At 34.6% G+C, this 25797-nt stretch overlaps 1 protein-coding gene across 2 annotated transcripts in view; it reads right to left on the bottom strand.

Moving 5' to 3' along the window:
- CSMD3 (CUB and Sushi multiple domains 3) overlaps window positions 1-25797 on the bottom strand; it is a 1203192-nt gene that overhangs the window by 412016 nt on the left and 765379 nt on the right. For both annotated transcript variants that reach the window (XM_047783389.1, XM_047783390.1), the window contains 3 exons: window positions 19662-19800; window positions 9642-9829; window positions 2794-2982 (listed from right to left, as the gene is read on the bottom strand). In XM_047783389.1, the coding sequence (XP_047639345.1) occupies window positions 2794-2982; window positions 9642-9829; window positions 19662-19800 (516 nt within the window). The remainder of the gene's footprint in view (window positions 1-2793; window positions 2983-9641; window positions 9830-19661; window positions 19801-25797) is intronic.

Raw genomic sequence — 25797 nt, 5'->3', positions numbered from 1 at the left:
GCTTATTTTTCCTCCCTGATTTTTGCCATATATGATCATTATCTGATCACATGATAAGAATCAGCTAGGGTTTTAAAATAGTGAAGTTTCCTCAAAAGCCAAGCTTCTGAGTATAATTGTCTAGACCTGCAAAATTACACCTTCCCCTTGGTATTAGTACACACTTGGTAAGTACTAAATTATCTATAGCTTAGAAAAACTATTTCTAGACCATTATTCATCAAAAGATTTTGAGTACTTCAATGGCGCATGGAAATAGCCACCTATTACAAAATGCATTATGATTTTTTGTTTGTTTCTTTTTAACCTCAAATCTTTTCTTATTTTTTAGGTCTCTCTACTTTGAATTGTATACCCTTAAGTAAAATTGTCTATGCACCATGCTTAATTGAATTCTTGGGTCCTAAACATCAATCCATTCACTCTTTTGCTATGTTAGTATATGTACACAAATTTTTCAATAATATGGAAGAAATAAGGGAAATGATGAAGTTTAAGGATATTCCATTCAATTTTGGGTTCTAATGACTTAGGTGACACTGAGCTAATTATATTATCTATTTAATGTTAAATTTCCTCCCAAATAAGATGGCTACACTTTTTACCAAATAAAACAGGATCATTTGACAGAGAAATTAGAGTACCAAAACAAAGAGTGAAAATAGGGCTTTTCTTAGGCAATTCAGGACATGTGGTCTATCTACCTATTTATCAAATAGCATAGCTATCATAATTAAAAATGCCTAGTTCCTGATGGATTGAGTCACACCACGCATATGACCTCAACTTCACTTTAACCCCTAGTACTCATAACAACTTTATGTCCCTGGTACATAGAAAACATCACTTGGCTGTGACTTCTGATACACATGATGGCCTTCATACTTGATGGCCAAAGGAGAATGCTATTCTGGTTTTTCTTGCCTAACCTTCTCTAGAGCCATTCAAATCTCAATTCTATGGAAAAAAAAAAGTGGAGAGATATTCAAGAGTGAGATTTAATCAAAGTGGCTAGTAAAGCATACTCTTTTGTTTTAAATCTAATCTCTTATGTTTAGGAGATGTCTTTTAAAAATGTATGTAAAAGAAACAAGAACAACACATGGTTTTTGACCTCAAGAATATAATTAAGGAAAATAAGAAAATAAGTGTGACAACTATCTACTCCACTAGCTCAAGGAGAACATACAATGTTTGTTCCTGCTCAACAATATTTCTTTAGTGCCCACATGATATAATGAACAAATATTGACTTAGCAAATCAATAGGCAGTTATAATGGAGCAAAAAATCCCATTAACGGAGAACTATAGACTTTACAGACTGATCAGAGACATTTCCTAGTATTTTTCTAATTGGAGCAATGAGGAAGAACTCTAATTCTTCTCTGATCCAGAAATATGAGACTATATGTTTCATCTTCCTGAGAATGTGAACTCCAACTCCAATTCCTTACATGGAAAGGACCTAGGTGCAATTAAAGAGAATGATGTCAACAGACAAAGAAAAGCCAAGATGAAAAATGGAGAGATCCTTTGAATAGGTTTGAATTCATGATTATAATTAGCAAGGAGAAGTATGTCACCTGTTTCTTTTCTAAGTTTGAAACTTTGAACAAATTCTGTATTTATTTTTTAAAGCCAGTTAGAGTTGGGTTTCTGTCCCTTACAATCACAAGAATGCTGACTATTATAAATTGTACTGTACCAAACACGGGGAAGATATGCTGATGATTCTTTTACACCTTGTTATAAAACAAATTGACCAAAAGATGTTACTAAAATATAATAGGACTGGCAGTACTTGAAAACTCAATAATAAAATGAAAAATGTGATCTTCCATTTGAAAAAAGAATAAGAATATAAGGAATAGTGTTATAAATAAAAATTAAAGCCAAGACATAAATAATGAATAAATTTACACTGTGTGTGTGCAAGTGTGCAAGCACTTCCCACACTGAGGAAAGCAGCTTCTTTCACTGTACTTTCATGTGTGTTTTCTAAGAAGTGACGGATTGCTGAATTTCCATAGAAACAAAGAAGAGGTAAGGAAACTGGTATCTTATATCCAGTAACTTGTAACAGGGCAGTCTGGTACATTGCCATAGTGCTGTGTAGCTAGGTTGAATGTGGACTGGTACATGTTGCCTATCAGGCAGGAGGTAAATGTTCTGTCTCTCCATTGTGTTCATCTGATACCAATTTGACATTTTCCATGCTGTTTTGTCAGAGTCTGAGCACACTACAGGCTCTGACGAAACACACACAACACATTTTAAAAATACATATAGTGGGAGTTCCCAGCATGGCTCAGCAGTAACAAACTCGACTAGTATACATGATGATGTGGGTTTGATTCCTGGCCCTGCTCCATGGGTTAAGAATCTGATGTCACTGTGAACTGTGGTGTAGGTCACAGAAGTGGCTCAGATCCTTAGTTGCTGTGGCTGTGGCGTAGGCCAGCAGCTGCAGCTGCAATTCGACCCCTAACCTAGGAACTTCTATATGCTGTGGGTGCAGACCTAAAAAGCGGAAAAAAAAATACATATAGCATCCTTTGGCATGAGGTAAGTTTGGCTGATTATCAATATTCATTCTTTTGTCTCCTTATTAATATTTTGATACCAAAATTGTCATAATGTATAAGAAATATATATATATATACACACATATACACACACACACACACACATACACATATATATTTATGTGAAGCCTCACATTTTATAAAGACTATGTTAGTTTCTTTCTGGTTTATAAATCAGCTTATTTTGCATATTGACTGAATTCTTACCATCACAGGTTGGAAGTGGATGACTCCACCAGTGGTTTTTCTCACATAAAAGAGGCTCTTCATGGCTTAGCCTGTATCCTGGATCACAACTAAATGAAACAGTAGATCCAATGGAGAAATCATGACCATAGCGACGACCATGTACAGGTATACCAGGGTCCAAGCAAGAATAGGTGTTCACTGTAACACCTGGAAAACAAAGGGGATATGAAAAAGAATAAATTTGATGGGAATCAAATCATTTAAATTGATTCTCATTCCTTCAAACAATTGTGAATGATAAATAAATTTATCATGACTATAGCTTTATTTTAAAAACTGGCAATTTATTGAAAATTTGTTTTGATATTTCCTACTCACAAGGACCCAAAAATCAGGCCATTAGTTACATAAGAACTTGAAAAAAAATGTATAATTATCTTTCAAACTTTGTATTGTTATACATTACATACATATATAATAATAGCAGTAATTAATGTTTTTGAGCTTATTCTATTCTAAGTACAACTCTAAAATGTTCCCAAAATTTGCATCATTTAGTTATTAAAGTCATTACATCATTTCATTATATGAAATTAATTTTATCATTAAAACTCCATGTGATTGCTTTAGGACACTGATTCTGGGGCCCTTGATCATAACCAATATTATAATTAATATTGTAATGTGTTTTTTAAAATTTTGATCAACTTTTAAATGTGGAATTTGCTGTTTTGATAGCAAATATAAAGAGAAAGAAGAGTGGGAACATTTTTCAACATATGAGCATGGACATCAGTATCTTTCTAAGTAAAATGGTACACCTCTCTCTGGTGGCTACTTGTCAAGGTTTTTAATAGCCTTTAATATGCTTTGGTGTCTTCTGATTATAATTTTCCTTGTGACTTAAAATCCCTAGCTGAGACCACACCATGGCAATACTCTTCCCCTAAAAAGACACGGCTCCCCAACCTTGGCACCGTTGGCTTGCTAGGATGAAGGATTCTTTGTTGTGGGTATGTCCAAAGCACTGTAGTATGTTTTACATCACCCCTGGTCTCTACCTGCTGGATAGATGCCAGGAGCATTCTTCCAGTCATAAAAATCAACAGCATCTCCAGATTTTGCCAAATGTTCCCTGGGGTGCAAAAGTACCCCTAGTTGAAAACTTAGATGTAGGGTAAAATAAGTAATTATCTCATTCTTCCTAGATGGGAGATTTATACAGTGAATAACTGCTCTTTTTATATTAAAAATATAATAATTAGCATTGCCAAAATTAGATATTACATTAAATCACATTCCTGAGAAAATATTTGTATTAGCTACTAAATTTTAAAATGAAACTAAACACCAAGAAAGAGCTCTTTTTTAAAGAGGTAAATTACATGTTTTAAGTATGTTTATCACACATAGTCATTTGATTAAATGCTGCTGTTTTCAATGAGAAACTAAATTATAACATAAATTTTATCTTCTAGGTAATTGCTTTTAACCTGCTATATCCTTCTTCTCAATGTAACCATTATTCTTCTAGGCAACCAAGGCTCTGAAACTCTCATTCATCTTTGAGTTTCTTTCACATTTCTTTTTCCTCTACAAATATGTCTGAAATCCACCCTCATGGTAAAGCTTGTTATTTATTGCTTCCCTTACTCAAGGCCTTTATCGCTTTAATTCTATAAGACAAAAAATGTCTGACCTCCCTTTCGGTATCTTTCATTCTCAATATATTCTATATATAATTTTGGACACATATATTCCTAAAACATGTTATTCCATTGCTTTTGTATCAAGTGCAAAGCCTTCAGACCATGAAATTCAAGACTCCCATACTGAACTTTATTGTCATTAATTTTCATTATCTTCCACAAGACATTCTTCATACCAGTCAGGCAAGTCTTCTCACTAGTTTTGCCTTTTATTTCTCTGCTGTCAATACCCTCAATTTTTCCTTTAATTTACACATTGTCTCAGTCTTTAACTGACAAACTCACAACCCCTCTCCCTCAAGTCTTGATCTTCTAATGCTCCATATCATACGTAGCTTTCCTTTATCCAAATCTCTTATGTTGTAGTGAAAGTCTAAGAAATCGGGATACTGGGGTTTGAAGAGGTCACATAAAATGTAAATTATGTTAAAAGCAAAATCAAGCATATTTAATTATCAAAAAGTGATTTTAATAGTTTCAGATTACTCAGAGTAAAGGTCACTGAATAGTACAAGGTGAATTATTTCATTTGCCCTTCTTGTCTCTCCAACTGATGGATGGAGTGAGATAATACATTTCTTTTATGTCCCTCACTGTACTGTATATATTTAGCAGTCACAGAATATCTAAAGAAATACCTCATAATTGATTGACAAATAAATCAAGGCAAGTAAATATTGCAAAATTGAGAACATAAGATCTTGATGGACAGATGGCGTAATCTATTAACAATTAATCATTAAAATTACGACACAATTGATAGTTAATAAATTTTAGAATAATCTTAAATTTTGGCAGTGTACCAAATTTTCAGAAGTTTATGTTGGCATTATAACAAAATATATAACATTTTATCACTTTTCTTTATAGAAATTATTTTTTCAAAAGTAAAATCCCAAAATAGAATTTCTACTTGTTTATTACATGTAATAAAACTTTGGATTTTTTTATTTCTCTATCCCTTCCCTTCTCTATTAATCTTATTATTTAACTATGTATTCTTTTAGATACCTATCATTTCTCATAATTGAAAAAAGAACCATATATATAAGTTCATATGAAAAATATGTCTGGAGTTCCTGTCGTGGCACAGTGGAAATGAATCCAACTGGAACCATGAGGTTGCGGGTTCGATCCCTGGCCTCACTCAGTGCGTTAAGGGTCCAGCATTGCCGTGGGCTGTGGTATAGGTTGCAGACATGGCTCAGATCTGGTGTTGCTGTGGCTGTGGCATTAAGCCAGAGGCTACAGCTCAGATTAGACCCCTAGCCTGGGAACCTCCATATGCTATGGGTGCGGCCCTAAAAAGGACAGAAGACCAAAGAAAAAAAAGAAAGAAAAAGAAATACAAAATACAACATAATTGACAGGAGTGATTTTTCCTTGGGGTTGGGAGACTGTGCTGAAAGAAAAACAAAAAATGGAAAGTCTCTTCTGTGTTGTTATTTTTATATTTTTAATGTGTTTTGTAAACTATAAATAATCTTATCCTATTGGTACAGTTTTTATAATCTTCCTGTTTTGAAAGGACAGAATGAATGGGGTAAAAGTAATCAGAAAGGGGATAAAAATAAAATTCTTATGTTCAAACAACGGTAGCATGGAAAGAAATGCTTCCAATAAAATTTTGGTCCACTGGAGAAATAGAGTTTTCTTTTTTAATGGATTCTATTAAAGAAAAACAGAAATTCACCGAACAGCAAATACAGTTTTAAAGTTTTAAGTAGTTAAAGTTTTTTGGTTTTTTTTTTTTTTGAATGGCTGCACCTGCCATAGAAGTCCCCAGGTCAGGGACTGAATCTGAACCACAGCTGCAACCCATGCCAAGCTGCAGCAATGCTGGATCTTTTAACCCACTGTACCCAGCTGGGATCAGACCTGTGCCTCCACAGCAACCCAAGCTGCTGCAGTTGGATTCTTTTTTTTTTTTTTTTTTGGTCTTTTTGCCGTCTTTCTTGGGCCACTCCAGCGGCATGTGGAGGTTCCCAGACTAGGGGTCTAATCGGAGCCATAGCCGCCAGCTTACTCCAGAGCCACAGCAGGATCCGAGCCACATCTGCGACCTACACCACAGCTCACAGCAACGCTGGATCCTCAACCCACTGAGCAAGGCCAGAGTTCGACCCCGCAACCTCATGGTTCCTAGTCAGATTCATTAACCACTGAGCCACCACCAGAATTCCTGCAGTTGGATTCTTAACCCACTGTGCCACAGCAGGAATTCCCACCCTACTAATTTTGAGGCTTGTAAATGGTTCATTTAAAGAAGACAGTTTGGTTTCCTTCAGCTCAGGAAACTATCAATAGAAAAAGTATTTTGTTTGCTTTCTTGGTAAGAAAGAGTTTGAGATAGTAAAGGTTATCTCACAATACTAAATAAACTACAAGACTAATTAGAATTTAAAAAAATGAAATAAAGTGATATCTTGTAATCTAATATAAATTGAAAGTCACCACCTCCTGACCAGATTTGACCAAAATCAACATCTCTCATCAACTTTGGCATCTCCTAGTCTTCACTCTCCAGTTTGGGCACTAGTCCTCAATAATAATTTGGACTATGTAACCAAAAACCTATAGATGACAAATTGCTGACTGTAATAAAGACTCTGCCTTAGCCGAACTTTAGTCAGGCTTCCCTGAGTCCTCCTTTTGATTAGGTCTCACCCTTGGGCTCTATCCTTGGCCCGTTTAGTCCAGTTTTAGCAAGAATCCTGTTGGGTCAGTTTACTGAAAATCCCTGCCCTTGATATCTGATCAAATTTCTCATCCATAGGCCCTCAATATCTTATTATTCTAGGCTGTCTTTGGTAAAAACCCTGTCTATTGGGTTCAGCCAAAATCTTGCTACCCTTTATGTTTCCTCTTAGTAATTTTTCATCCACTGATCCTACGCTGCACCTTAACTATAATTTCTCACTTGTAGTCAGAGTTGAGTTCAACCTCTCTTCCCTACTACAAAACCCAACTGCAATGAAGTCTGCTTTACTGTCTTTTTAACACATGCCATGAGTAATTTCCTTTTACAAGAAAGGAATAAATTTGACGTCGACTTCTTTTTATTCATCTGATTTGTTTTTATAGCGAGAATATAAGAACTACCATTTATTGAACATTTTATGCATTTTAGCCATCTTAATAACACTTCACATATGCATGGCTTAACTTAATCCTTAAAATAATCCTATGTCTGAGAACATGAATAAGGCGATGTACTTGGTTGAAGTGGGAGTGAATATGATATATTGGGCATAGAATAGAGCAATGGACTAAAAGAAAAAAAGGGTCTTCCCATTCTAGCATACTGATACAAATTAATTGCTAGTAAAAATCAATTTTGAAATAGATTTTACAAAACAAGTCTACTCTAACTCAGCTTTAATTAATAAACATTAAAATAAAGATCTTGGAGCTCCCATCGTGGCTCATTGGTTAACGAATCCAACTAGGAACCATAAGGTTGCAGGTTTGATCCCTGGTCTTGCTCAGTGGGTTAAGGATCCAGCATTGCCATGAGCTGTGGTGTAGGTCGCAGACGGGGCTCGGATCCCACGTTGCTGTGGCTCTGGTGTAGGCCAGCAGCTACAGCTCCGATTAGACCCCCAGCCTGGGAGCCTCCATATGCCATGGGAGTGGCCCTAGAAAGGCAAAAAAGACAATTAATTAATTAATTAATTAATTAATGTCTCATTTAAGGTCATTTATAGTCATTTGAATTCCCAAGTGTGGGTTAATCCTCTCTTTGCATTTTAAAATAATGCTTAAGAAATATACTTTAATGCCACAAAGCTCTAAATAAAGAGATGTTAATATAATTAAATAATATTTTGGATAAGATTAAAAATTAAAAACAATAAATATATATTAACTATGGTTTCAAAAACCCATGTAGCCATTGACCAGATTTACTGAAGAGAGATACTGAACATGGAATATAAAGTTACAAATTTCAAATGTTAAAATCTCCTGAGGCAGAAGGGGGTATAGGAGACTTGAATATAAAAAAAAAAAAGTGATATAATATCTATTTGCACCTGATATAAAGACATCTTGTAGTAACCTTCTTCAATATTTATGCAAAGATAAATGACAATATATTTCCACATGAAAATGTGTACATGTATGAGTTTACATTTATGTACACAACCAAACATCATATACAATACATTCACATATTTATAAGTATGCCAGACATTTATGAATAAATAAAACTTGTTTCTATGTATATACTAGCATCAAATTTTTTAAAAAATCAGACATATTTTAGACTCTTTAAACAAAACTATAGTATATAAGTGAAATTATTCTCAGTTGATTCCAACACTGTGAGTTATAGCTTGGTTTAATGTATAGCTTTTGGCCAGTCATGTTAGCTGTGGTTGAATACATACAAGTACATATTTTTATTTTCAATGTGAATATAATTTTCAATTCTCCACACAAAAATGTTTAAAACACAATTTAAAACTGAATATTTTAAATGCAAATGTATGCAATGAGCGTGAGTAAAATATAAAATACATTTAATTTATGAAGCAAATGCTAAAAGAATTTGACAATATTCACATACAACTTAGATTGAAATTAACTGCCTATTATTGGCTTTTCAGATGTACAAATAATTAGTACATAAACTCATTTTTTAAAGATTTTTGTATTTGAGGAGTTTCTGTCATGGCTCAGCGGAAATGAATCTGACTAGTATCCATGAGGAGGCAGGTTTGATCCCTGGCCTCTCTGTGGGTTAAGGATCCCCCATTATGGTGAGCTATGGTGTAGGTCACAGACATGGCTCAGATCTGGTGTTTCTGTGGCTGTGACACAGGCCAGCAGGTACACCTTCGATTTGACCCCTAGCCTGGGAACTGCCACACGCTGCAGGCACGACCCTAAAAAAAAAAAAAAAAAGATTTTTTATTTGATACTTCTGACATTTCCTTAGTATTTCCCTTCATAATGATAGTACAGAGATAATGTTGGGAAAAATCTATTGCAGGATTTACCAAAACACACAACTTGTAACCCATTAACATTCTCATAAATCAAAGAAAGCTTTGATTTTCTTTAACATATCTCTTACTTCTCTTAATGATACAATAATACCAAAAGTATGGAAAACCGAACAAAGAAATCAAAAAAATCGTTGGCATTACTTACTTTCATAATGAATCTTGAAACCATTATTGGAACGGCTATTGTCTGTTGTAAATAGAAGGTATATAAAATTACTGCTACTAAATAGAAACTGGGGCACTTGTGTGCCATTGTAAGACCCAAGCAAAGGTGACAGAAGATTTGGCCCATCATGAACTTCCAGAACATCATAATTCAGTTCAGTCTGAAATCTAAAATTAAGAAACACAAGAAAATATATTTATTAGAATAACACTACATAGGAAAATAACACTTTAGACTGTTATTTAAATTTTTTATGAACTTATTTATAATTTTTACCAGTTTTATACATAATGTTTTAAGCTTTTTTAATATCCTACATATCATTTAAGTCCCCATTATTTGAGAATATCAGTTATATGCTCTTATTCCTAAGGACAATTTTCATTTTAAAATATATGTATATTTGTTGTTCACAAATAAAATTTCTTTCAAATGTTACAGATTACCTTCAGTAAATAAATGGCCTTTTCATTAACCAACCATATTTTTGGAGTCATCTTTCTTTAGTTTTCATCTTTCTGTGGGAAACTTTGTGATTTATATTTATCTTCAATCAGATCATCAGAATCTCATCTTAATAGCATATATATCTCAAGCCTCAGTGTAGGTTACTTTCTCCACTATATTGCCAAAGTTTATTGTGCCTTTTGTGCCACTAATCATAGCTGTTTGTTTGTTTGACAGCTGTTTCCTTTAAGAGTCTATCAGCTTCAAGGGCTCAGACAGTGTCTATTTTTGTTGATACTTTGCATATAAATGACATCCCGTAAATATTTCTTGGATAAATGAAGGTATGAATGTATTTTAAAGACAAAAATACCTTTCTTTTCTCTAGGGTTTGTATCATCTTTACCATGAAACCAAAAACAAAAACAAAAAAAACAAACAAAATCACTCAATATACTGGACACTTCAGTACTAATCATGTATTTTCAATCTTTTCAAATGTATCTTCCAACATATTTTTGGCAACTAGTTATATTCAGTACACATTTTTTTCTTATTTTCTTTTTAGCGCTGCATTCATAGCATATGGAAGTACCCAAGCAAGGGGTCAAATCGGAGCTGCAGCTGCTGGCCTATACCATAACCACAGCAATGTAGGATCCAAGCCATGTCTGCGACCTATACCACAGCTCATGTTGATGCCGGATCCTCAACCCACTGAGCAAGGCCAGGCATAGAACTCATGGATACTAGTCGGTTCTTAACCCACTGAATCACAAAGGAAACAACTCAGTACACTTTTAAAAATAATTTTTAATTGAAATGTCTACTGATTTTTGGATAATGACTTCGTCATACTCAACAGTCTTTTCTAGTATTGCAATATTAAACTACATTATTTCTCAAAAATAAACAAAGCCAAGCAAAACTCAAAATCTGGTTAAAACAAATTGAAAGGGATATTTAAAAATTAGAAACTTTATCTCACTATAAAATCTCCAATGTGATTATAAATATGGCACATAAGTAGTCAAAATAAAGTGTATTATTTAAAGCTATTTAAGAGGTACAGTTGAAATATTTTAAAATTTATTATTTATTTATTTATTTATTTAGTCTTTTTCTTTTCTAGGGCTGCTCCCCGACATATGGAGGTTCCCAGGTTAGGGGTCTAATCGGAGCTGTAGCCACCGTCCTACATCAGAGCCACAGCAACGCGGGATCTGAGCCGCATCTGACACCACAGCTCACGGCAACACTGTATCCTTAACCCACTGAGCAAGGTCAGGGGTCGAACCCACAACCTCATGGTTCCTAGTCAGATTTATTAACCACTGAGCCATGAAGGGAACTCCCTGAAATATTTTAAAATTTATATCACTGTTACATCCTATTAAGTAATACACGTAGTAAAATGAATGGGTTTTATAAGTTTATCTTACTTTCATTTTGCGATCTGGAATATATCATATTTGTCTAAAAACAACTTTTCCAGTATGTGGCTTACAGGAGGAAATGTATAGCAACACAATGTGTCCTTTAAATAAATGATCAGGCAATTGCGTATTGTGAATCTATTATTTGGTTCTTTTGTAGCCAGTCTGTTGTATTATTGAAATTGGAGTTTCACTTTGATAGCTAGTCAGATGATAACAACCAAATTAAAATGCACAGAGGAGTCAGGAATTACTCTGAACTGAAATATGAAGAGACTTGGTTCTTAATACAATAGCAATATTAAGTAGTGATATTAGAGCATTGTTCAGTAGGAGTGAATCTTTGAAAAGAAAATAATCACAGATCTGCCCCAAGGAATCATAAAAATACATTAAAATAAAAAGGGGAATGGGATAGTTACACAATAATTTGAATTTCTTTCATTTTGTATTTTAAGATAATTGTATAAATGTCTCATGAATTGCCTCAATCTAGTGATCATTTGTTTATGACATTGAAATTATTGTTTATCATAAACAAATGTTATAGAGCCACTAGATGATCTCAAAAATGAAATTTAATCTAATCTTACTCAATTTGTATTGTCTTTTAAAATGTTCCTGGTGTAATCCAAAACCATTCTGACCAAATTGAAATAGTTCTAGTTTAAAAAGTTGCTCTCAGGAAGACTGATATTGATGGCTTGTGGTCAAAGATTTAGGATTATTAACAGTGAAAATTAGTTCAATTAGGAGCTACCAAATACTGAGAGGAAAATTAAGAACTGAGGGAAGAAACAAAACAAAAGTTTCTCTGCAAATCTGAGAATAAGACTTTATTGTTTGGCTATGTTAGAAGAGAGAAACAGTTTTTAAAAAAATGCATATGCCCATTGGTGATGTGGTTATTATTTTGCATTTGATAGGAAATTGTAACTCTTAGTATTTCATTGACAGGCTACTAGAGACAATCTCAAGAAGCCAACTAATGGCTAATATATTTGTAATTTTTTCAGAGGGTTTTTTTTCCTATAAATTAATTCTAATCAAACATTTGAGAATATAGGAAAATGCTGCAAAATAGCTAATCAGCCATCTTTTTTTTTTCTTTCTTTTTTTTGTGGTGGGGGGGGGTCTGCCCTTACAGCATGTGGAAGTTCCCTGGCTAGGGATTGAACCCAAGCTGTAGCTGCAATGTATGCCACAACTGCAGCAATGCTGGATCCTTAACCCGCTGCGCCAAGCCAGGGATCAAAGCTGGGCCATGACAGGGATTATGCCAGATCCTTAACCTGGCTGTGTCACAGCAGGAACTCCATAGACATCTTAATTATATGATCTGATTTTTTAAAATTTCATTTTCATTCAAATTAATTTAAGTTTTTCATGAGTAGTAGAAAGCAAATGATGTAACTCTCTAATAAATACAATTCATTATTTGGAACCAAATCCTATAAAAAAAAATTCTTAGAATGAGAGAAATTACTAGAGTTAGCAACCAGTGTCCTTACAACAGTTTTGGTGGAACTCAAAAGAGGATTAGTTTTTTTAAGAACATAATTCTTGTTAGATACTTCAAAGATGAGATCTTCTTTTAAAAATAACGTTAAGGGGAAAATGAAACAACAAGATATTACAAGGTCAGAGTTCCTGCTGTGGTGAAATGGGATCAACAGCATCTCTGAAGCCCTGGAATGCAGGTTCGATCCCCAGCCCGGCACAGTGGATTAAGGATCTGGCGCTACCATAGCTGTGGCATAGGTTGAAACTGTGTCTCAGATCTGATCCCTGGCCCAGAAACTCCATGTGCCGTTTGGTGGCCAAAAAGAAAATTAAAAAAAAAATGATATTATAAGGTCACTAAACAAGGAAGTGATATATATATGTGTGAAATATATATATATGTATATATATATACACACACATATATACATATATACATATTTCTGATTGTGACTATTTTATGCCACTACCTAATGGATAAAATCCTCACTTATTTTTAACTTGATGAAAATCACTGTTTACTGTTTTTCTACAGAGCTGCTTCTAATCAAGTAACAGCTGTTTAAATTGTGCATCACTTTAAAGAAAATAGTTTTCTGATAAAGTGCATGAATATGGACAGCCCTAAAGCAAAAACATCTCACACCCTTAAAGGGTCTTAAAGGAAAAAAAAAAATATGGAAGCAGACTTTTAAATAATTTTCCCTTCAAATAGCTCAAACTCAAAAATCTTATGGTACTATGTGTGCGTGTGAAGGATAGAGGATTCAAATTCCAACACAAACATTTTAGTTTAGAACATTAAAAGAACCAAGACTTCATTTTAGTTACATAAAGTATGATTCAAAAGAAATATACTGAAACATCTGTGCCTTGTTTATTTTAAAATGGTGAAAATACCATCGGTAAATACTTAAAGCATTCTCTTGATTCTTCCAGTGTTTGGGCTAATTAACAAAGAATATATATATATTTTTTAAAGTGATTGGAGGAGGGTAACTTTTTCTTAACACTCTCTCCGCATTTGTTATTTGTTGACTTGTTAATGATGGGCATTCTGACTAGTATGTGTTGGTACCTCATTGTAGTTTTGATTTTCATTTCTCTAATAATTAGCGATATTGAGCATTTTTTCATATGCCTGTTGGCCATCCGTATGTCTTTGGAGAAATGTCTATTTAGGTCTTCTGCTCATTTTTCAGTTGGATCATTTGTTTGTTTGTTATTGACTTGCGTGGAGTTGTTTGTATATTTTGGAGATATATTTAGGCCCTTGTCTGTTGCATCATTGGCAAAGATTTTCTCCCATTCTGTGGGTTGTCTTTTCATTTTTTTAATGGTTTCCTTTGCTTAAAACTACTATGGAAAATAGTATGGAGGTGCCTTAGGAAACTATATATAGAGAGCTACTATGATCCAGCAATGCATATCCAGCAATGCATATACCCATAAATGCATTGCATATATTGCAATGTATATCCAGCAATGCATATACCCATAAACAACTTTCATTGAAAAAGATACAAGCACCCCTATATTCATAACAGCACTATTCACAATAGCCAAGACATGGAAACAACCTAAATGTCGATAGACAGATGAATGGATTAAGAAGATGTGGTACATATATACAATGGAATATTACTCAGCCATAAAAAAGACAAACTAATGCCATTTGCAGCAACATGGATGGATCTAGACACTCTTGTACTAAGTAAAGTAAGTCAGAAAGGAAAAGACAAATACCATATGGTATCATTTATGTGTATTATATAAAATATGGAACAGATGATCCTATCTAAAAATAACAAACAAGCAAACAAAAAATAGAAACAGATCATGGCCAAGAAGAGCAGACTTGGGGTTCCTGGGGAAAGGGAAGGGAGTGGGATGGATGGGCATTTGGAGGGTTTGGGGGATGCAAAATGTTATATTTGGAATGGATGGGCAATGGGATCCTACTGTACAGCACAGGGAAATGTGTGTGATCAGATCACTTGGTTGTACAACAGAATTTGACAAGACATTATAAATCAACTATACTTTAGTAATAATAAAATAAAATAAATAAATTTTTAAAAATAAAAAAATGATTGATATCAAGGATGTGAAGGAGTTAGAAGGTTTATAATTTACTTGAATAGGTAATTTAGGGATTAAGAAAAGAGACACAGTTCACAAGTCCTCTCTGGTGATGCTCATGGGAAAAGCCCAAATCTTTGTACTCTGGGAATACTTTCTCATCTCAGGCCTATTCTGGTTCACCAATAGAACTGTTTTTGTTGTTTTGAACAAAACAACAGTGAAAATCACTTTTAAATTTGACTCTCTTGCTTTCAGCCTAACCTAAAAGATTTGTTTATCAGGAGACAGATAAGAGAATAAGAAAGTGGCAGAGATGGAGTTCTTGTTGTGGCTCAGCAGTAATGAACCCGACTAGTATCCATGAGGACATGGGTTCAATCCCTGGCCTTGCTCAGTGGGTTAAGGATCTGGTGTTGCCATGAGCTGTGGTGTAGACCGGCAGCTGTAGCTCTGATTTGACCCCTGGCCTGGGAACTTCCATATGCTGTGGGTGCGGCCCTAAAAAGACACACATACACAAAAAAAGTGATAGTGTAAAAAATAATATACTTAACAAATAAATGATACTTATAGAAGTTATATTTGGTTCTTCTCTATTTACCTAGCATTGCATCTTATGAAAAATGGCAAGGGATGTCCTCTGGTGGTCTAATGGTTAGGACTCAATACTTTCATGGTTGCAGCCAGGATTCAGTCACTGGTCTGGGAACTAAGATCGCACATCCAGTTGCCGAATACTACAGCCAAAACTTTAAATTTAAAAAAAAAAAATGGGTGGAAAGACTTTTTTACCCAGAGAAGGTAAATTTGGGATAGTCGAATTTAATACATAGCTTGTACAGTGTACATTAATTCGCTTTGGAGAATTCTGAGGATATCTAAATAAGATAGCAGAGAGGCCCATGTTGGGAGGGATAGGACATACATATTAAGAACTTTGGACAGAGAAAATAGAACTTTTAAATAAAAGTCCAAAATCAAAAGTCACAAGTGTGGTAGTCTGAATTACCACCATTGTTTTGCAGTCTAACTGCTTTTCAGGTGGGTGACTCTGTCTACATAGGGCTGAAAGATATCAGATATTACTTATTTATTTAATGATGGTTAATGACTATCATAAGCAAACTAGGAAACACTTTTTAATACAATAACGCACTCTGTGTTAATAACAATTTTCTAATGATATTTTATGCTTATGTAGTATTTCTAAATTGAATATTAGTTTTTTTAATATTTTAAAAGTTGGGAGCTGGGAGATGGAGAATACTGATCTTTGATTTAGGGGAAAAAATCTTAATCTGTATGTTTGGAAAGAATGGAAAAATTTATCCCCATCCATCCTCCCACATCACCAAGTTGGGAGCTCAAAGAAACACACAGTTAAATTGCTCTGCATAATAAAGTAATAGATTTTTTGAGACTTTATACCCTGCTTATCACTGGAGGGGGGACTAGGGAGTGGGGAAATGAGGATTGACAATCCTGATACAGAAAATACTATATAGAGATGGAGAAGTGTCCGGGTTAAGAGAGCGAACTGGAGAGATAGATGTAATTATTCCAGTGATGGGAATTACCAGGAAAATTTTAGGACAGTGAAGGTTTATTTATTTATTTTATTTATTTGTCTTTTTAGGGCTGCACACACAGCATATGGAGGTTCCCAGGCTAGGGGCCTATTTGGAGCTATAGCTGCCAGCCTATGCCACAGCCACAGCAAAGCAGGATCTGAGCTGCATCTGCGATCCTTAACCCACCGAGTGAGGCCAGGGATCAAACCTTCATCCTCATGGATACTAGTCAGAATCGTTAGCATACAGTAATGCAACCAACTTCTTTCTGAATGTTAATCTTGTATCCTGCTACTTTGCTGAATTCGTTGATCAGTTCCAGTAGTTTTTGTGTGCAGTCCTTGGGGTTTTCTATATATAGTATCATTTCATCTGCATACTTTGACAATTTTACCTTTTCTCTTCCAATTTGAATATATTTTATTTCTTTTGTTTGTCTGATTGCTGTGGCTAGGACTTCCAATACTATGTTGAAGAAAAATGGTGAGAGTGGGCATCCTTGTCTTGTTCTAGATTTTAATGGAAAGGCTTTGAGATTTTCTCCATTGAGTATCATATTTGCTGTGGATTTGTCATAAATGGCTTTTATTATGTCAAGATATGTTCCTTCTATACCCACTTTGGTAAGAGGTTTTTTATCGTGAGTGGTTGTTGGACTTTGTCAAATGCTTTTTTTGCATCTATTGAGATGATCACATAGTTTTTGACTTTTGTTAAGTTGGTGTATGACATTGATTTGTATATGTTGAACCATCCTTGTGAATCTGCGATGAATCCCACTTGGTCACAGTGTATAACCTTTTTTAATATGTTGTTGGATTTGGTTGGCTAAAATTTTGTTGATAATTTTTGCATCTGCATTCATCAAAGATATTGGCCTATCATTTTCTCTTTTGGTAATACCTGTCTGGTTTTGGTATTAGGGTGATGGTGGCTTCATAGAATATCTTTGGGAGTGTCCCTTCATCTTCAACCTTTTGGAAAAGTTTAAGAAGGATGGGTATAAGTTTCTCTTTGTGTGCTTGGTAGAATTCACCTGTGAAGCCATCTGGTCCTGGACTTTTGTTTATAGGGAGTGTTTTTATTATATATTCAATTTCCTTTCTAGTGATGGGTCTGTTCAATTGATCTGATTCTTCTTGGTTCAGTTTTGGCAGGCTGTAAGTCTCTAGAAAGTTGCCCATTTCTTCCAGATTGTCAAATTTGTTGGCATATGATTGTTCATAGTATTCTCTCTCTTTTTTTTTTTTATTTTTACAGTATCTGTTGAGATTTCTCCTTTTTCATTTATTTTGTTTATTTGGGTTCTTTCTCTCCTCTTCTTGGTGAGTCTGGCCAGGGGCTTGTCAATTTTGTTTACCTTTTCAAAGAATTAGCTCTTGGCTTTATTGGGTTTTTTTTGTATTGTTTTTTGGATCTCTATTTTATTGATTTCTTCTCTGATGTTTATGATTTCCTTCCTTCTGCTGACTTTAGGTTTGTTTGTTCTTCTTTTTCTAATTCTTTTAGGGGGTGGGTGAAGTTGCCGACTTGAGATTTTTCTTCTTTTTTGAGGAAGGCCTGTATTGTAGTCATTATTATGGGATGACTTGTGTCCCCCTGAAATTTATACATTGACATTCTAACCCCTGGTCCTAGTATTGCAGAATGTGATTGTAATTAGACAAAGGTCCTTTACGGAGGCAGTTAAGGGAAAATAAGATTATACGGGTGGACCCTAATCCAATATGACTTGTGTCCTTATGAGAAGATTAGGAAACAGACATACATAAAGGGAAGGCCATGTGAAGACACAGGAAGAGGACAGCTATCTTTAAGTGAAGGACTCAGAAGAAATAACCCTGTTGAGATACCTTATTCTCAGACATCCAGCCTGTGGGGAAATGAATGCTTGTTATTTAAGGCACTTAGTCTGTTACTTTTTGTTATGGCAGTCCCAGCAAACAAACATAGTTATTGGTAGAGTTGTGTAGGTCCTAATAAGGTAGAGTGACCTCATATGAAATACTTAGTGTTACATTCATCAAAACAGAGTGTTTTCCTCTCAAACTTTAACACTAGCATGAATAGATTAGTTCAATGAAGGGACCCTTTTATTAGGGAAGGATCATATATATATGTATATGTATGCGTGTATATATATATATATATATATATATATATATACACGCACACACATATATATATACACACACACACATTTATGTTTACCTTTGAATATACTGCTTACGGGATTTCCTTTTTTATTTTTTTAATTTTTTAAAGAAAAGTTTGACGATTAGAATAGTCAATAATATAATTGAAAAGTTACATAGATACTTCTATTTGGATTTGGGAATAGTGATTCAATCACAGACCAGAAGATTCATTTATTTACATTTTTAATAGTTAATATTTTATTTTATTTTTTTAGGATATAGATTATTCAACCAGTAATTTTAATTGTCTTAGGGGAAAAATGTGAATGGTCAATCAATAATTCACAGTAATTTGACATAGCCAGACACAGCCATTTTTCTGAAAAACTTCTAAGTATAGGTATATGAATAGGGTGTAAGCAAGTATCTTAGGCTGTAATATAGTATCAATTTGAATGTGTTTATAGCACCTTTGCTTTTTGAAATCGAGCAGAGCAGAATCCACAGGCCCTTCAAATTACTGGACAACTAAACTTATTAAGTTAAAGGTCACAGGTTTGTATCTCAGTAATGTGCATAAATACATATATCAAAAAAGGTCCCACTCTCATATCTCATTAGTACTGACAGAGCATTAAGTAAATAGAACATTAACTTGAAAATAGGCTGAAAGGCTAAAAGGGGCCAACAATCTGAAACATTCAAGGCACAACAACTGACTATTGCAATAGAATTAAACATTAATTTGGTAAGTGAAATAGAGAATGTCGGCTATTTTTTTAGATATATTTTTTTAAATAGAAAAGTATTTGCAGAGACCTTTCAAATGTAATTTTGATAGAGTGTCCGGGTTCTGCTTCAATCACCCACTCACAATTCAGAGAGTCTTTATAGTATCCTGGCCATCCTGGTGAGAGGATCAGTCCACTGGGAGCAGAAAAATGGCCACCACATGGGGCTGAAAAATAAAATCAGAGAACAAGTAAAAACAGAACTTTTAGAACAAGTTGCAGAAACTATTTTTAGTATGACCTGTATATTTAAAAAATGCTATATAATAATGTTTTGAACGTAAAAGTTCATCTAGTCCTTCTACTATTGAATGACGATTTTCCCTAAAAAAAAATTTTACTTTTTGAAATACGGCTTATTTAGTTACACATGCAGCATGTCAGATAAACTCAAATCTCCCAATTACATTCCTTAAATATGTTCTTGTGTTTCCATCACTTTCTTCATTTTCAAAGCTTGAAAAAAATATATAAGTTGCTAGGTTTAGTTCTTCTTTTTCATTTACTGATTTAGATTCTGCTACTCCATGATATGAACTGTCTAAAACTTTGATCTTCCTTTTTCCAGAGTCTCTACCACAATTTTAAGCCCTCCTTGATTCACTCTCTTCCCTGACTTCTCATCTGCTAATTTCTCTCCTGCTTCAGACCAGCTGTCAGAACAACATCCTTCAAATTACAGTTTCATCATAACTATTTGCTTTCCTAGACAAGAACCTTGACCTCATCTCCCTTTAAGATCAGATTCAACCTAGTTTATCACTTCAAGAATCAAATCTTCTGCTTACCCTTAAACCTGTGTATAATTGAAATCACAATGATAGCATTTTAATCCCAGTAGATACTGATAAGGTATTTTAGTGTAAACTCCTCATTTTGGAGGAAAATAAACCAAGTTGAGAAAAGAGCAATTTGTCAAAGTCATAAGACTCTAAAGCCCCCAAAAAATTTTCAAGTCAGTTTTTACAAAATGGGACCTCAAAACCAGTCTTCTTCCATTATTTCCAGCGGTGGTAAATGAAACTACCATCCATGGAGTTGCATTGCCCAGAAAGTTAAAGTAGTCACATTTCATATTTCCATTATCCTATTTACTCCCACATCCAACCCATTCTTAAACTCTGTTGGCCAGATTAGTTTGAATTACCATAATCTCAACTCTGGAGTCGATTCTCATAATTGACCCTCTTCATTGGCTTCCTTAAATACACTTACTCCTCTATGCCATGGCCAGAGTGATTTTTTTAAACCACAAACACCCTAAAATGGCTTCTTTCTGTGTGACCAACAAGGCTCTGGAGGATCTAGCTATTGCCTTACATCCTAGCCTATATTCCAAACTTTTCTCCTTCACTTGCAGCCCAGCTACCTTAACCTGCTCTATACCTTCAGGAAGTACATAAAGGGGAAAAAATGGAGAATAGTATTTGAACTATTGAAAATCATTTGGAAAGAAAAAAAAATCAAATGTATACTGTACCAGCTTTTTAACACATTAGATAGAGACCGTTTCCAATGACTTACCATGTTATATTTTTATTTTCTTTAAATCTTTCCATTTAAACTCTCTCATGTGTTTATATTTTTTGAGTTGTTGTTTTTTTGTTTCTGCTCTACCCTACAGAATTTCTAAAACCTATTGCTCCAAACACTATTTTTATATTTTTCATTTAAATCAAATAATTGGATATAACCCAAATAAAATAGGAAATATTTAATAAATTGGTCTAGGAATCAAGCATTACTATAAAATGTCCATTTGAGAAAAACATATCCTATATGAAATTACCAAAATTTTCTATTTGTAGGAGAAAGAACTTTCATATAAAACTAAATTTTCTTTCTTAGGAGAATTAGATTTTGTTTCTTAAATGGCTTTAAAAGGTGACTATTTTCATGAGGATTATTTATTCTTCTTTGCTATGATGATTCATAATTAGGTATCCTGTAGGGTTATTATGTTTTTCAAAAATAAAATTATGTGTCTAATGGTCACCTAAATTACCATATTTAAAAAGATAGAGTAAAATATTTTTGTGAGAAAAGGTCCTGGAAATATGGAGAAATTCTAACAGAGATCCCTAATATGTCATCAACTCATATTATTCTAGGAAAGTATTTATGCACTTCAGTCTAATCATCATTAACAGAGGTAATCAGTCATAAAATTACCAAGTGAGTAATGGGCCATAAAGGATTTAAAAAGTAGAAGCATTATTGCTGGTACCTCAGTCCAACATTTTAGAGAGGCAGAGTTAGGGAGGGGCTTGAAAGCAAAAGAGAAGCATAAAGATAAGGTGATCATTTGTTTTCTGAAAAGATTTTCTAAAACAGTGACCCTCCTACAAAGTGAGCTTCTTCTAATTAACTTAGACATATTCTGAACCGGCTTCCTCCTGTCACACATAGGGTTGGAACTTTCCAAAACTATTACCCCAAAATGTATGGGAACAGCTTCCCCAAGAAGATGTGAAATCTAAGAGAGATGCTCAGTGCAGGTCCATCAAGAAAAGCCTTATGATAACAGTGACTAGCAGTCACATGGCAGAAAGCTGTGCACATAGAAAAGCCCTGGTGGAGCAACAGAGCGGATAAAGTGCAGGGCAAGAAAAGCGGAGACCTAGTGCAGAGAAAATGTTTAAGAGAAAAGGGAAAAGAAAGACCTTTGGAACAAAAAACTAAAAATCATAAAAATAACAAAGATCTGAACTTGTACGACAAACCTAACTGTAATATGAATAACAATACAAATAGAAAGGCAATAATGTTAGTTGACCAAACCTTACAATTTTATACCGCTTTTAAAATTTTTAATTTTATTTTACTTTTTATGGTCACACTCACAGCATGTGGAAGTTCCCAGGCCAGGGATCAAATCTGAGCCACAGCTGCAGGAACACCAGGTCCTTAACCTGCTGTGCCACAGTGGAAACTCCAATAATTTTCTTTAAATGGACTTATTTTAACTTATTTCTTTAAACTTGCCCTAAAGAAAAATATCCATAAAATCATAGCTTTCTGTAGTAATTATATTTTCTTCATAATGCCTGAAAAAATATGTAGTTATTAAAATTTAATAAATGCTTATACAAGTACAGGGACCTCTCTCCAATATTCTGTGATAATCTATATGGGAAAAGAATCTGAAAAAGAATGGATGTGTGCATATGTATCACTGAATCACTTTGCTGTACAGCAGAAATGATCACAACATTATAAATCAACTATACTTCAATAAAGTTTTAAAAAATGAAAAAAAAGGTATACATAAATGTAGCTCAAAGAATAAAGGTACTACAGTTTAAGAAAGACTTCCGTAAAAGACAGTAACTATCCTTGACTGAATAAGGGAAATTTGTAATATATAGAAAACAGAAAGGAGATCAAGATCACAGGGAGATATTTTCCACGTCCTATTCATTCATTCATCACTTACTGAAATTTCAATCAATCAGCAAACAAATGTGTTTCATGTAAGCACCTATGTGGTACTTGTCCTACTTCTAACATTTATCCAATATTTCCTATGTGCTGACACCATATTAAGAAGTTCCTTGGATTATTTTATTTAATATAATATACAACCACACATACTATTATAATAAAAACATCGATGTGTAGAGAATTTAAATAATTTGTACAACATCTAGCAAGGATTTGAACAGAGGCATTTAAATTTCTTTACAAATGTAATGAAGATATTGATTTTCCCTTTCCTCACATTGCCCATGTGTAAAACACAGAAATATAAACATGAAAAGTAATAATGTCATAAGTTCTATAAAAAAGATGTCCATGAGACAAGTGGTCTAGAAAAAGGTATGAATTAAGGCTTCACAAAAGAGGTTCTATTTACTTTGAGTCTTTAAGAATGAGTCAAAGTTCACTAGAAAGAAAAGAGAGAGGATATTATAAGTGGAAGAAACAGCATGTGCTTAAGGGCAGAAGGCTGAATTTAGCATGTCTTTTAGTAATGCCAGTACTTTTTTAGGGAACCAAGAAATGGTGAGAGGTGAAGGAAGAAAGAGTAGAAAAGGATTTGGTATGCTATACTAAGCAAAGTGAACCATAGGCAATTGAAAAATTGTAGACAGGAGGAGTTCTCCTTGTGGCTCAGCAGAAACAAATCTGACTAATACCCATGAGGAGGAAGGTTTGATCCCTGGCCTTGTGCAGTGGGTTAAGGACCTGACATTGCCCTGAGCTGTGGTGTAGGTCACAGATACAGCTCAGATCTGGTGTTGCTGTGGCTGTGGCTGTGGCTGGCAGCTGCAGCTCTGATTTGACCCCTAGCTGTAAAAAGACAAAAAAAAAAAACCAAACAGAAAACCACAAAAAACAAACAACAAACAAACTGTAGACAAAGGCTACATATACATATTTAGATAAAGAATACAATTTTCATTTAAATGGAAGTCCCAGATAAAATGGAGGAGCAGTGCACCTGGAGTTGGTGAGATCAATTAGAATACTGTTATGATTATGGAGAAATACTGAAACCAAGCAGAACTCGGTGAGGCCCTCCTGGGTACAAAAACCTCTCCACGTAGCCCATTTCTTTTTTATAGGAAAAAAGCTTCGGCTTCTGAGACCTTCCCTGAATTCCAAAGGGCAGATTAAAACAGTTACTAATTAGGGAAATAAAGAGATACAGAAACAAAGGAAAAACAGTCAAGAAACAATAGTGCAGCAATAAAAGAGAGTTCTTGTTCCTCCTCAAGGGGTGTACATAACAATATGTAATGAGTTCTTTTTGAGTTCTTCTACAGAATAAAAACACCCACTCTAGAGGAGGACAGTAACTGCAGGCAGAGCACAAGATTCTGGAATACTACCCTGTTATATCATCACCAACCAATCAGAAGAAAGTCACACACCTTACAGCCCTCTCTCCAAATTTTATCTTTAAAATGTTTTTTTTTTTCCCTCCAGAAAACCATCAGGGAGCCAGGTCTTTTGAGCATGAGTCACTTGTTCTCCTTGCTGGGCCCTAGCAATAAACCATTCTCTGCTCCAAACTCCATAATTTCAGTTTGTGTGGCCTCACTGTGCATTGATTGGGCAAGCAAACTTGGGTTTGGGAACAACACTAACGTATGAGGGAAAGTCAAACAGTTCCTTGCTCTGAAGCTTTTAGTTAGTGGAGAAAGAAGGAAAGGACCTTTTGACTTCATAAAATGGTTACTGTTTTGGAAGATTTTCAAATCTCTGTGGATATCTAGAGGTGAGTTTAGATTAAAAACTTGTTAAAATGAAGATTTCCAGAGGACACTTCTGGTAATTATAAAGTAGGATCCAGAAATCTGCATTGTTAACAAGATCCTCACTCCATCTCAACCCCTCAGGTCATTTTACGACTCTTGGCCCACAGACCAAAATGAGAAAATCTAAGAGGATATGGCTGGTGTATTAGCTCCCAAGTTCCTGGAATAAAAAGGTGATTTCCATCTGTTACACATAATTCTCATTGGAGTGCTGACTCACTTCTGCATTACTCTAAGGAGAATGGACAAATTTGAAATACGCAGTATGCTTTAAGATCTGTATAAAAAAGGAGTTCCCGTGTGACACAGCAAGTCCAGGATCCGACTGCAGTACCACAGTGCCTCAGGTCGCTGCTGTGGCGTGGCCCAAGCACGATCACATGTTGTGGGGGGTGGCCAAAAAAAAAAAAAATCTGTGTAAAAAAGTAAGGAGTGTTTCATACTGTATTCAGATAAAATTCTTTTGAATAAAAATGCTAAAGCATTCTGATATTCCACAGCAGGAGGTGCTCTTTCACCTCTAGAATGAAAAGTGGCACTTAGGTGCTCAGAAGGGAGTTGGGGACTGGAAGAAGAGCTAAATTTTGATCTTGGAGATTATAAACAATAACAACAGTTCCATTTCTTTCCATTGTTGTTAACTTGCTTTATGGTTATGGATGTGACAAGTAATCACCTGCTCTATCTAAACCCAGCACACTGGATGATGTTTCAAGGAAAATTGTGGGAAACAAGTTGTGTCTCTCTTTTGAATAAAAAGAGAAAGCCAGAAACATAGGAATTAAAGTGCCAGAATTGCAGAGAAGCAATGACAGCTCTGAACATCTTTCCATTTGGATAACCCCTTCCAAACTTCCCCTATCCATTTCCACAGAAATTAGAAGCAAAACTCTGCAGATT

Source organism: Phacochoerus africanus, chromosome 6, assembly GCF_016906955.1.
Source record: "Phacochoerus africanus isolate WHEZ1 chromosome 6, ROS_Pafr_v1, whole genome shotgun sequence".
Classification (NCBI taxonomy): Eukaryota; Metazoa; Chordata; class Mammalia; order Artiodactyla; family Suidae; genus Phacochoerus; species Phacochoerus africanus.
Note: the sequence above shows the minus strand (reverse complement) of the source record. Positions and strands in the feature narration are given on the sequence as shown.